This window comes from Artemia sp. Qi Xiang Cuo, chromosome 17, assembly GCF_049724085.1.
Source record: "Artemia sp. Qi Xiang Cuo chromosome 17, ASM4972408v1, whole genome shotgun sequence".
Classification (NCBI taxonomy): Eukaryota; Metazoa; Arthropoda; class Branchiopoda; order Anostraca; family Artemiidae; genus Artemia; species Artemia sp. Qi Xiang Cuo.
Genome location: NC_142810.1, coordinates 26,771,760 through 26,787,211, shown reverse-complemented (window position 1 = coordinate 26,787,211; position 15,452 = coordinate 26,771,760). Strand labels below are relative to the sequence as shown.

Sequence of the window (15,452 nt, the reverse complement as noted above, 5' to 3'; positions counted from 1 at the left end):
ATATTGCTTCTCACAAAGTTTGGTCGATATTCGGCAAACTCTACTGGTTATTGCCTTGGTACCATAAATTCAAGGACCCTCATTTTCTCCCCCACAAGAGCTTGGATCGCGTCCTCATCCCTGGAAACATAATTCAACATTCATTCATGTATAACTCCTAAGTTTATGTGTATTGCTTTTTTTTTGTTGTTTTGCTTATTGCTCCGTCTTTTCCTTTTTTGTATGACGGGTTTTCCAATAAATAATAATAATAATAATTAGGTTTTCTTCTGACCATATTTGGTCAAGATCCAGTAACCTCTTCTGCCATATGTTCGAATGACAAGAATTTTGAAACCACTCTAATTTCCTCCCTCTTTTTTCTTTCCTCTCTTACAATGCTAAGCCCCAACATGAATAATATCCTTTACTTCCTATAAATTTTGGCTGAAACCTGACTGTTTCTTCTGGGGATGTGCAAATAGAAAGCTTCCGAAACATCTCCCTCCCCTACGCTACGATAAATATTGTGAATGACATGTTTCAGTCTATACATGCATAAAAAAATTTACTCCATACGAAATTGCAGAGAATTCCATCAATATAAAAAAAAAATTTGGAAAAACTATGGCAATTGGCAATATCCATGTCTTAACATCACTCTCCACACACACACACACACACACACACACACACACACACACACACACACACACACACACACACACACACACACACACACACACACACACACACACACACACACACACACACACACACACACACACACACACACACACACACACACACACACACACACACACACACACACACACACACACACACACACACACACACACACACACACACACACACACACACACACACACACACACACACACACACACACACACACACACACACACACACACACACACACACACACACACACACACACACACACACACACACACACACACACACACACACACACACACACACACACACACACACACACACACACACACACACACACACACACACACACACACACACACACACACACACACACACACACACACACACACACACACACACACACACACACACACACACACACACACACACACACACACACACACACACACACACACACACACACACACACACACACACACACACACACACACACACACACACACACACACACACACACACACACACACACACACACACACACACACACACACACACACACACACACACACACACACACACACACACACACACACACACACACACACACACACACACACACACACACACACACACACACACACACACACACACACACACACACACACACACACACACACACACACACACACACACACACACACACACACACACACACACACACACACACACACACACACACACACACACACACACACACACACACACACACACACACACACACACACACACACACACACACACACACACACACACACACACACACACACACACACACACACACACACACACACACACACACACACACACACACACACACACACACACACACACACACACACACACACACACACACACACACACACACACACACACACACACACACACACACACACACACACACACACACACACACACACACACACACACACACACACACACACACACACACACACACACACACACACACACACACACACACACACACACACACACACACACACACACACACACACACACACACACACACACACACACACACACACACACACACACACACACACACACACACACACACACACACACACACACACACACACACACACACACACACACACACACACACACACACACACACACACACACACACACACACACACACACACACACACACACACACACACACACACACACACACACACACACACACACACACACACACACACACACACACACACACACACACACACACACACACACACACACACACACACACACACACACACACACACACACACACACACACACACACACACACACACACACACACACACACACACACACACACACACACACACACACACACACACACACACACACACACACACACACACACACACACACACACACACACACACACACACACACACACACACACACACACACACACACACACACACACACACACACACACACACACACACACACACACACACACACACACACACACACACACACACACACACACACACACACACACACACACACACACACACACACACACACACACACACACACACACACACACACACACACACACACACACACACACACACACACACACACACACACACACACACACACACACACACACACACACACACACACACACACACACACACACACACACACACACACACACACACACACACACACACACACACACACACACACACACACACACACACACACACACACACACACACACACACACACACACACACACACACACACACACACACACACACACACACACACACACACACACACACACACACACACACACACACACACACACACACACACACACACACACACACACACACACACACACACACACACACACACACACACACACACACACACACACACACACACACACACACACACACACACACACACACACACACACACACACACACACACACACACACACACACACACACACACACACACACACACACACACACACACACACACACACACACACACACACACACACACACACACACACACACACACACACACACACACACACACACACACACACACACACACACACACACACACACACACACACACACACACACACACACACACACACACACACACACACACACACACACACACACACACACACACACACACACACACACACACACACACACACACACACACACACACACACACACACACACACACACACACACACACACACACACACACACACACACACACACACACACACACACACACACACACACACACACACACACACACACACACACACACACACACACACACACACACACACACACACACACACACACACACACACACACACACACACACACACACACACACACACACACACACACACACACACACACACACACACACACACACACACACACACACACACACACACACACACACACACACACACACACACACACACACACACACACACACACACACACACACACACACACACACACACACACACACACACACACACACACACACACACACACACACACACACACACACACACACACACACACACACACACACACACACACACACACACACACACACACACACACACACACACACACACACACACACACACACACACACACACACACACACACACACACACACACACACACACACACACACACACACACACACACACACACACACACACACACACACACACACACACACACACACACACACACACACACACACACACACACACACACACACACACACACACACACACACACACACACACACACACACACACACACACACACACACACACACACACACACACACACACACACACACACACACACACACACACACACACACACACACACACACACACACACACACACACACACACACACACACACACACACACACACACACACACACACACACACACACACACACACACACACACACACACACACACACACACACACACACACACACACACACACACACACACACACACACACACACACACACACACACACACACACACACACACACACACACACACACACACACACACACACACACACACACACACACACACACACACACACACACACACACACACACACACACACACACACACACACACACACACACACACACACACACACACACACACACACACACACACACACACACACACACACACACACACACACACACACACACACACACACACACACACACACACACACACACACACACACACACACACACACACACACACACACACACACACACACACACACACACACACACACACACACACACACACACACACACACACACACACACACACACACACACACACACACACACACACACACACACACACACACACACACACACACACACACACACACACACACACACACACACACACACACACACACACACACACACACACACACACACACACACACACACACACACACACACACACACACACACACACACACACACACACACACACACACACACACACACACACACACACACACACACACACACACACACACACACACACACACACACACACACACACACACACACACACACACACACACACACACACACACACACACACACACACACACACACACACACACACACACACACACACACACACACACACACACACACACACACACACACACACACACACACACACACACACACACACACACACACACACACACACACACACACACACACACACACACACACACACACACACACACACACACACACACACACACACACACACACACACACACACACACACACACACACACACACACACACACACACACACACACACACACACACACACACACACACACACACACACACACACACACACACACACACACACACACACACACACACACACACACACACACACACACACACACACACACACACACACACACACACACACACACACACACACACACACACACACACACACACACACACACACACACACACACACACACACACACACACACACACACACACACACACACACACACACACACACACACACACACACACACACACACACACACACACACACACACACACACACACACACACACACACACACACACACACACACACACACACACACACACACACACACACACACACACACACACACACACACACACACACACACACACACACACACACACACACACACACACACACACACACACACACACACACACACACACACACACACACACACACACACACACACACACACACACACACACACACACACACACACACACACACACACACACACACACACACACACACACACACACACACACACACACACACACACACACACACACACACACACACACACACACACACACACACACACACACACACACACACACACACACACACACACACACACACACACACACACACACACACACACACACACACACACACACACACACACACACACACACACACACACACACACACACACACACACACACACACACACACACACACACACACACACACACACACACACACACACACACACACACACACAAAGAAACTAAGGAATACAAGTTATTTCGTCAGATCCATTTTGTTGCAGCCAATTTTTATTTCGACAGGCTTATTCCATGAATTAAAAAAAACTAAAATTTACTTGTCTCAAAGATGCCAATTAAAAATTTTCCATAAATAATCGAAAACATTTGGAATAGAAAATTGTCAACTAGCCCATTATCTGCGCCTTCAACTACATAGATATAACCAGGGCAAAAATTGCATACCAAAGCGTACAGTCATCAAAATAAGGGCAAGGTAGGCTCAAAAGAGTTGTCGTTACAAGCATTTTAGCTATTAGGATATTTCGCATATTTGCTAGTTAAACAGTAAAACTTTTTTTGTTTATCCTTATTTAAACAGATATTTTTAATTACTTACCGACCCTAAAAGGAATGACATAATAGAATTAGTATACCAATAGCCAGAGTTTGTCAATAGAAAAGTCCTAGCACCATTTTCCTTCAAACGTGCCAATAACATAGCCAATCGATCATCTTTCCGAACGTATCGAGCCAAATCATCTACTGTTTGCCTTTTCATGTCGCCCTAAAAAAAAATATATCACCCTTGAAACTCGTTTATATACTTATTACCTAGTACTTAAAATAAAGAAGACTGTCTTTAAATCATCTTGGCGATTTATTTTCCTGTTCTAGTGACATTTTTGTAGGACTGACTTTGAGGTTGAAAATCCGAAGTTTAGACCTTCTTCCAGGTATTTTTTATAATAACAAGCAATTATGAAAAATAATTTAGTTAAACAAGTGAATCACACTTTTTTTTATCCCGATACTAGTTAAATGAAAATAAAAGCCAAAACGATTCAAAGCAAGCTTGAATTGTTAATATTACGTCAAGGATCAAAGAACAGACCATCAAGCGTACACAGATGGATGGAGGAGCAACTTTTGAGATCCATAATAATTTTCAAGACAACCACTGTAAGTAGACTGTTGAATAGTTAAAAATCACTACAAGTATATTAGATTTGTGGACTAGTATCCTTATCAGTGGCATACTTTCGTCAAAATCCTGGGAGGGGGAGGGGTGGAGCCAATTTACGTGAAACAAGTGAAAATCTCAGCGAAAACTGAGAAATGAGCCATATAGTACCATAAAGGTAAAGATATAGTAAAGAAAACTGACCATTTTCTGTGGGTGCTTCAATTATGCAGGCTTATCTTTGACAAAATTATTGAAAAAAACTAAATTTTAGCTGGGGAAAACAAACAGGGATCTGGAGGGAGGCAAACTGGGGCTCCGGAGGGGCAGTTGCCCCCCCCCTGTCCCATAGCAAATTACGCCCCTACCCCTTTCTTTTCCTGTGCACAGGTATCCTGTTAACTGTGACACTCAGTAAGCAATCGCTTCCTGGGCGAACTTGCTTTGATATTTCAATACAAGAAAGTAGTAGAGACAATGGAATTGGCTCTCTAGGAATTAGCTCAAATACTAAATCCTAAAAATATATGAAAATTTCATTCACCTAACTAAACTACTGTCTTTAGATATTAAAAGAAGTTTGTACGAAAAGCGATTGCTTACCCTATTCGTAATGCTAATTCAATGAGAAAGACCCGAAAGTGTGGGTTCGTTCCATCTTCAATCAAGTAACATCACTAAAATTAACCAAGCGCTGGCAATAATTCTATGTTAATCACATTATCCATAATCTTTATACACTGTACTTTCAAACTTCTATGCAATGCTGCGTCATTAGGTACTAAAAGTTCAGCTCTTGAAACATTTCGAAAAAACGGTATGTAAAGGAAACTTAAGTTAAAAAGGGTAAATTAAATTTATATAAATGTTTGTAAAAGGTGCTCATAAAAGCCTATGTGGCAGTATAGAGGACAGTGCCTCGCCTGGAGATCGAGATGCTATGAAATGCGATCCAAATCTGCTTATCGCAAGGCTCTCAAAAAGCGCAATCCTCGAGGTAAATAAAACATAGAAACTGCCATAGCAGTTAGATGCTTTCGATATGAGTAATAATTCTGATGGTTCCTAAAGAAGCTTAAAGTGCCTAGGACATCAAAATAAGAACAGTTTTGGCTCCCTGGAGCCATCTTAAGTATATCCATATCTGAAGTCCGTAATTTTCCATGACTTTTCTTTTGCTTATTTCGAACTATGAAACTTTAACAGTAATACCCCATTTTCGTTAGTGTTACCATGTTGAACCATGGAAATAAATAAGCAATTGCAATTGGTTGATTTGACAATGCTTTTTGTCTGTGAAGGTTCATATCCTATCTTAACATTAACTATCTGTAGATTTTCAAAAACAACTACACCATGAAAGGAAAGCTATACCTTCATCAGCTCTTTTCGCTACTACAAAAATATGCTGAAACTCGGTCTTGTTCAGTAGAACATTAATTATATATATATATATATATATATATATATATATATATATAAATATATATATATATATATATATATATATATATATATATATATATATATATATATATATATATATATATATATATATATATATATATATGTATATATATATCAGATATCAGCTAGCAAATCTCAAGAAGAACTAAATTAGTCTCTGAAACAGGACAGACCTCTAGGACTTTTTGAATCACGTCTATAGAAAAAAACGTGCCGACAGTATATATATATATATATATATATATATATATATATATATATATATATATATATATATATATATATATATATATATATATATATATATATATATATATATATATATATATATATATATATATATATATATATATAAATATATATATATATATATATATATATATATATATATATATATATATATATATATATACAGTACTAGGAGCCGGGCCCTTTGCCGCCGGGCCCCGGCACTCGGCACGCTTCTGTATATATGGATTCTCATAGTCGCTTGTCTTCTAACCGCAGACAATTTGAGACAATTTGCTGTCTTTTTATGTTGCAGTCTTTTCAAAGATATTTGATTCTTAAATCAAGTACGATTTCTAATAACGATATCTACTAATCTTCAAACGTTTGGCCGTCGCCGGGCTCCCGGTATTTTACTGCCCTTGGCACTCTAAAGCTAATAATAATAATAATAATAATAATAATAATAATAATAATAATAAAAAAAAAAAAAAAAAAAAAAAAAAAAAAAAAAAGGAAGTAGGAAGATCAAGGATGCTCACAGCTAAATCAATTCATCTTTTACTCTATAAATGATACCATTAATACCAATCTTACAATTTCACAAGTAAATTACACACAGAGCAACGGAACAAAAAAAAGAATTAATTGAGTGTATTAACTTACATCAATTAGTTGTTTCAAGAAGTGAGATTCAAACAAATAATTTTATTATTTTTTATTGTCCTTGGAATAAATAATCTGTGGTTGGGTTTACCAAATGCTCAGTTAGAGGCTCAAAACATACTAAAATACGAGTTCAAAAAGAGTATGTGCCTCAAATGATGGGCAGATGGCATCAGCGCACGCATCTATTTAGGTCAAGAGAAGGCGGGTAAGAGAGTTTTCCCAGTGCGGGTATGTTTGGAACTACAAAGTTTGTTTAAGGCCAAGAATAATTAAATTGGAAAAACAAGGGCAAATTTTCCAACTAGCCTATGTAAAACCGTTCAACTGGGAATCTTCAACAGGTAAACACTTAACAACACTGGCATGCCATCTATTTCTTGTGTTTTCCGAACCCCTAACTCTGGGCAACGGTGGATATTGGTTCTCATTTTCATTTTCCTAAAACTATTTTCATGTTGCTAGCCTGATCCTTTTTGATGGACAAACTTAGAGAATATTAAATATTTGGAATCAGTATATTATTAAAATTTGTAATAAAAAATGCATTTGTAATGTTTATATTGTTATCAAAATGTGTAACTATTTTTTTTTACTTTATTTCAAAAAAAATATCGTCAACGTATTACTACTTTTAATATCTGCTCTTGATAGCTATTTTGCCGTGTTTTCCACACAAGAGATTTGTCAGTTGTTGGTAATATTTAGTTGTTGTTGTTGTTTTTTTTTTACTTTTACCACCAGGATATGATAAAGAAAAAGATTAGAAGGTAAAACATAACAATAGGAAACATCAGATAAACAAATTTCTAAATTCATTAGTCAAATAAGATGTATCTTAAAGTATCACTGAATGCATTGTAGATCTGTATTATAGAGGGGAACCAAAGACACGAAAATTGTTTTGCAATACGAGGTTGGGGCTTTCCCTGACCGATTTCCTACGAATTCCCACCAAAAAGTTAACAAGGGGGTCATTAACGAATTCTGAAGGTATATTTTTGTATTATATGTATGCATTTGGGCACACTCGATTTATTGAAGTGAATTAGTAGGGACTAATAGCATATTAAGAACTTAAAATAGCAATGCAAAAAAAAAAAGAAAAAAAAAAAGAAAAAAAAAAAAAAAAAAAAAAAGGAAGATCAAGGATGCTCACAGCTAAATCAATTCATCTTTTACTCTATAAATGATACCATTAATACCAATCTTACAATTTCACAAGTAAATTACACATAGAGCAACGGAACAAAAAAAAGAATTAATTGAGTGTATTAACTTACATCAATTAGTTGTTTCAAGAAGTGAGATTCAAACAAATAATTTTATTTTTTTTTATTGTTTTTGGAATAAATAATCTGTGGTTGGGTTTACCTAATGCTCAGTTAGAGGCTCAAAACATACTAAAATACGAGTTCAAAAAGAGTATGTGCCTCAAATGATGGGCATATGGCATCAGCGCACGCATCTATTTAGGTCAAAAGAAGTCATGATTCATTGCTCAACCGGTTAAGACCGTATTGCTTGCTATCGCCTACTCTATGAATCACGTAATGAAATGAATGACGATGGATTATTGCTAAATTATCTGCATGCTGTGATATAATGAAAACTTTGTACAATCTGATAAAAGACAATCTGAAAATACAAGCCTTTCCCTAAATAAAACTCAACAACGGAAATCATTAGCTATTATTCCTCCAAAGTGATTTAAAGCTCATAATTATTTGTAATATGAGATTAAAGCAATAGTACAGTGGGGAAAAAGGACTGATTTAGGACTTGTGGCTTCTTCTTTTGCCAGTAAGTCAATTTTAGCTATTACTAAGTTAAGATGGGCAAGAAAAAAGATAAAAGGAGTCGTCCAGATATTGATTCTAGCGAAGATATTGCTACAAGTACCCCAAATACGTCAGGAAATCCGGATATTCGGAAGCCAGTGACAACTCAGGTTTCATTAATAACCCTATCAGAGGACTTAGCGAAGATGATGGACATTATGCGGGAAACTCGTTGCTTAGTCCGAGCAATTTAACAGTAATTTATTATAGTAGAAAATAGAATAAAAGCAATAGAATCAAAGAAAATAGCCTTAAAATCCGAATTCTCCGAGATAAATTCTTGCACAAATGCTGTAAAAATGGCATTTCTTTGTGGAAAAATTATAATTTTAACCTGCAGTCGGAAATATTTTGAAGAAAAGATCCTATGTACATTTGATGGGCTTATGGCAGCAAAATATTAGCGTAACTAAAATATTGTGTTTGCATTGCATGTAGTCTTTGATGATGAAGTTGAAACTAAACGTATGTTTAACGATATGTTTACAGATGTATTAAATTTACAAGTAATACCTCATTTTTCAGTTGTTACAATAGAAAAGGATAAGAAATATTTTAAGGTTAATGTAAAAAACAGTGGAAAAAAAGTTTAAATACTTAAAAATGGGAAGAAGCCTAAAGGGAGAAAGATTGCAAATCAGAGAAACATTTATGTGAGTGATGATGCCCCATTTTCTGTGAGAGAGGCAAGAAAAAACTATATGAAAAAAAATTGTGTCTTAAAACGATGGGTATCATTTCATGGGTTTCAAACACAGTTCCACCATATCTGCAGTTTGAACGTCCGTGTGGTACGAAAGTGAAGTTTACGTGTGATGAATGGATTGAGGAACTAGCATATAAGCCTTCTCCCTCCACAGCTTCCAGGGGTGCTAAAAAATGAGTGTTTTATTGAATGTGTTTAGTTCACTTATTGGTTAATTATCTTTCCTTTTTCGCTTGGTTTAGTCAAATAGATATGGAAAAGTTGATAGTGATGAATTTGAAATGTTTGGGTTAATGATAATTTTTATTTTTTAGTAAATAATTTAAAATGTTTGTTAATGTGAAATTATTTTGAGTGGGTGGTAGCGGGCTGATGTCTTTTTGAATAGTTTTGCCTTGTGCCATGAAGCTTGCAATAAAGTGTTTTTTTAAATTGTATGTCCGCTTTGACGGAATAAATTTTGTTATTTTTTTTTGTATTTATCTAGGTCTAGATATATGTTTAGTAGATAATGATTTTTTTTTCGCCAACGCCACTCTCTACCATCACATACTTTACTTATATTGATGATGGTTAGAGATATCGTTTTTCCTCCTGCGAACAGTAATCTCCTGCAACTTGAAAGTCGAAGGGTTGATTTTTCCAGCCAGTTTAATGAAAGGATAAATAGAAATTTAGATATTAATGCCACTGAGATTTTCACAAATGAACCATCAAGGTATATTTTTAGAGAAGTGGCATTACCCTTGTATTGTGATTGGGGCCATTTTGGCCTTAACATTTTTCATTTGAATTGTCAGGGATTAAATTCTGCGCATAATTTTTTATCGGAATTAATAAATACTAATGTCTTTCAGGTGATCGCTTTAACTGAAACGTGGTTAAATGATAATAGCTCGCAATTACTACATATTCCTGGTTATAATTTATACGTAAGGAATACCGAGTATTACCAACATGGAGGCCTAGCAGCTTACATTCAGGCTGATTATAAGGTTTCAATAAGAGAAGATCTTACAATATATAGAGAGAAAGTTTGCGAGCGTTTTGTTTTACATATAACTAGAGAGAATTTGAATTTTTGTATTGTTGTAGTATATAGACCTCCACAGAGACTGCTCCAAGACTTTATGGACCTATTTGAAGAACAATTAATGCAACTTCCGATTAACTCTATGCCATGTTTTATTATGGGGGATTTTAATATTGACCTTATAGAACAGTCATCTGCTAGCATTGAATTTATTAATAGAAGTTTATTTAATGGGTTTCATCCTTGTATAAATATCCCTACAAGAATTACGGGAACATCAGCTAAGCTTCTGGATAACATCCTTCCTAATGTGCCCCTAAGTTGTCCCGGAATCATTGTCAACCATGTATCTGACCACTTTGGGGTTTCAGCTAGAATTAGAATTGTAACGAAGGTGGTTAAAGGCAAAAAATCAAGCATTCAAGTGATCAGTCCAAATGCGATAGTACAACTGAGAAATGATATAGAAAAGGTGGATTGGTGCGATGTTCTAGGCGAACTTCAAGACGCAAATTCAAAGTTTGTTTTATTTTATGAAAAGTTGCAGAGTTTGATAAGTCAAGTAATCATATTGAAACCGTTTAATAGAAAGCATTCAAGTAAAAAACCTTGGATTAGTCCTGTGATTTTGAAGCAAATAAATGTAAGATAAATTGTTTAGAGCTCAAATAATTAACCCGACACAAGAAAATAAGCAATTATATAAAATTTATCGAAATAGGTTGAATACAATTTTAAGAAATGAAAAAAAGAAACATTTAGAGAAAAAGTTTAAGGAGGTCGAAGAATGCACTAAGAAAACCTGAGGGCTAATAAAAGAAGTGATTGGATTTAAAATAAATAGTGTACCTGATGAATTAGTTAGTGTAATGGGAAAGACTTTGAATTTTGAAAAGGACATATGCAATGAATTTCAAAGTTATTTTTTGAATATTGGTCTGAATTTAGCTATGTCAGTTGTACCTGATAGTGGTGATCCAACGTCCGAGTCCTTACTGAGGGACCCGATTGATGTATCTCTTCACCTTAGACTTCTAACAGTTGATGAAATTAAAAAAAATATTTATGGGTTGCGTAGTAATTCATCTGATAGCGATCATATTACTCTAAAAACACTTAATTGTATTTTTCCTGTCATAGCTGAAGTTTTATGTGGGTTAATTAATGAGGGTTTTCGTCAAGGAAAATTCCCAGACTGTTTTAAAGTTTCCCGTATAACCCCAATTCATAAGGTTGGTATTCAAAATGACCCAGGTAACTACAGACCGATATCTGTTTTACCCATTATTTCCCGTGTTTTAGAGAAGTGTTTTAGTATTAAAATGATGAGTTTTTTGGAGGGTCATAAGTTACTGGTAGAGACACAATTTGGGTTCCGTAGAAAAAGGACAACGGAACAGGCGATGATTTATTTGACAACTATTATTAATGATGTATTAGATACAGGTTTCAAAATAGGTGCTAGTATTTTTAGATCTGATGAAAGCTTTCGACACTGTGGATCATGAACTTCTACTTAAGAAGTGTGAGGTGTATGGTTTGAGGGGTAAATCATTAAATTTTTTAAGAAGTTTTTTAAGTAACCGTTATCAGTATGTCCAACTAAATGATTCTTCTTCTGAAAAAAAGCGTATTGAAATAGGTGTTCCACAAGGATCAGTTCTCGGTCCTATATTATTCTTGATATTTATTAATGATTTACCAAATTGTCTAAATAATTGTTGCTATAGAATAAATGAACTAACGGTAAACCCGACTAATGAAACAGTTTCACTTTTTGCTGATGACACAACAGCCATTAGCACAGCTAAGACAGCGGAGCTGCTGCAGATTTCCATGAAGGAATCATTTAATAGAATTATATCATGGCTGAGGGTAAATAAATTAAGGATTAACATGGCTAAGTCTAACTTTATTATTTTCTCGCGATCATCAAACTTTTACCAATGGATCAAGGAATTGGATATGCCCAATGGTGTTATAAAACAGACTGAGTATTTTAAATACCTTGGGATTGTAATAGATGAAACTCTATCTTTTAAGGAACATGTTACTTTGACTAGCAAAATTCTGGCAAGAAATCTCGGTATAATGAAGAAACTCCAACATTGTTTTCCCAAGTCTGTCCTTCGCCATCTTTATTTTTCTTTAATACACACGTATATACTTTATTGTTCGAGTATTTGGCTCTCTACTTTTTCTTCTACCCTAAAACCAAAAATCGTGCAGTAAGAATTTTAGCCGCTATATCTCCACGTATGTCTGTTCGAGAAATTTACCCAACTTTAAAAATTTTGCCGGCTGCAGGCCTTCGTGAATTCTATGGATTGTGGTTTATTTTTGGACTGCAGCAGGATGTTCAACCTCGTTGTTTTGGTGATTTATTGTCCATTAGGTCTACTGTTCATTCTCATGACACAAGGGGTAGCGCGGACTTCTGTGTACCTAGAGGTATATCTTCCCGTTCATGTTTTTCTGTTTTTTATAGAGGTACGCGGAAATGGAATAGTTTGAATAGTGGTATTAAGACTATTGGTGACCCCAATATTTTTAGGAAAATCATTAAGGAACTGCTTTTTGCTGAATATGAGTTTTGACTGATTAATTGATTTATTTATTGTGGGGGTTTTGTTGATATGATGTTCCCAGAGGAAGTATAATATACTGTATGATATTATTTTGTATTTATTGTTTAGTGTGATGGTATTAGTGGTGTCGGTGGCCAAGTGTTCTTTGTTTTAAGGATTTAGTTTTCTCTACCTCCCCCACGGACAAGCTTTGCTTTTTAGGGGAGGCAGCAATAATTTTTTGTTGATATGTTTTTTTTCAATAAATCCTTATTCTTCTTCTTAAATATTGTAGTTTATCACTTCAACGATTTTTAGTTTGAAACTGTGCAAGTTTTTGCTGTTTTAACGTTATATTATATCAGTAAATGATCTGGTCAATTTTGAAAAGGCGTTGTATATCGGCTGAAAAAGTTCACCTAAAAACTTAAAAGCTTTCTAAATTTTTTCCCAAAAGTTTAATTTACATGTAAACTCCGTAAATGTGATATATAAAGTAAAGTTTCAGCAATGAATATAAGAAGCATACATATTGCAGTGAAGAGGGGAAT

General features: G+C 37.9%; 1 protein-coding gene across 3 annotated transcripts in view; it reads right to left on the bottom strand.

Annotated features, from left to right (window-relative positions):
* The window catches only part of Nt5b (5' nucleotidase B), a 154,554-nt gene that overhangs the window by 59,882 nt on the left and 79,220 nt on the right, over positions 1 to 15,452 (bottom strand). For all 3 annotated transcript variants that reach the window (XM_089103738.1, XM_089103737.1, XM_089103736.1), the window contains one exon: positions 5,830 to 5,997. In XM_089103738.1, the coding sequence (XP_088959864.1) occupies positions 5,830 to 5,997 (168 nt within the window). The remainder of the gene's footprint in view (positions 1 to 5,829; positions 5,998 to 15,452) is intronic.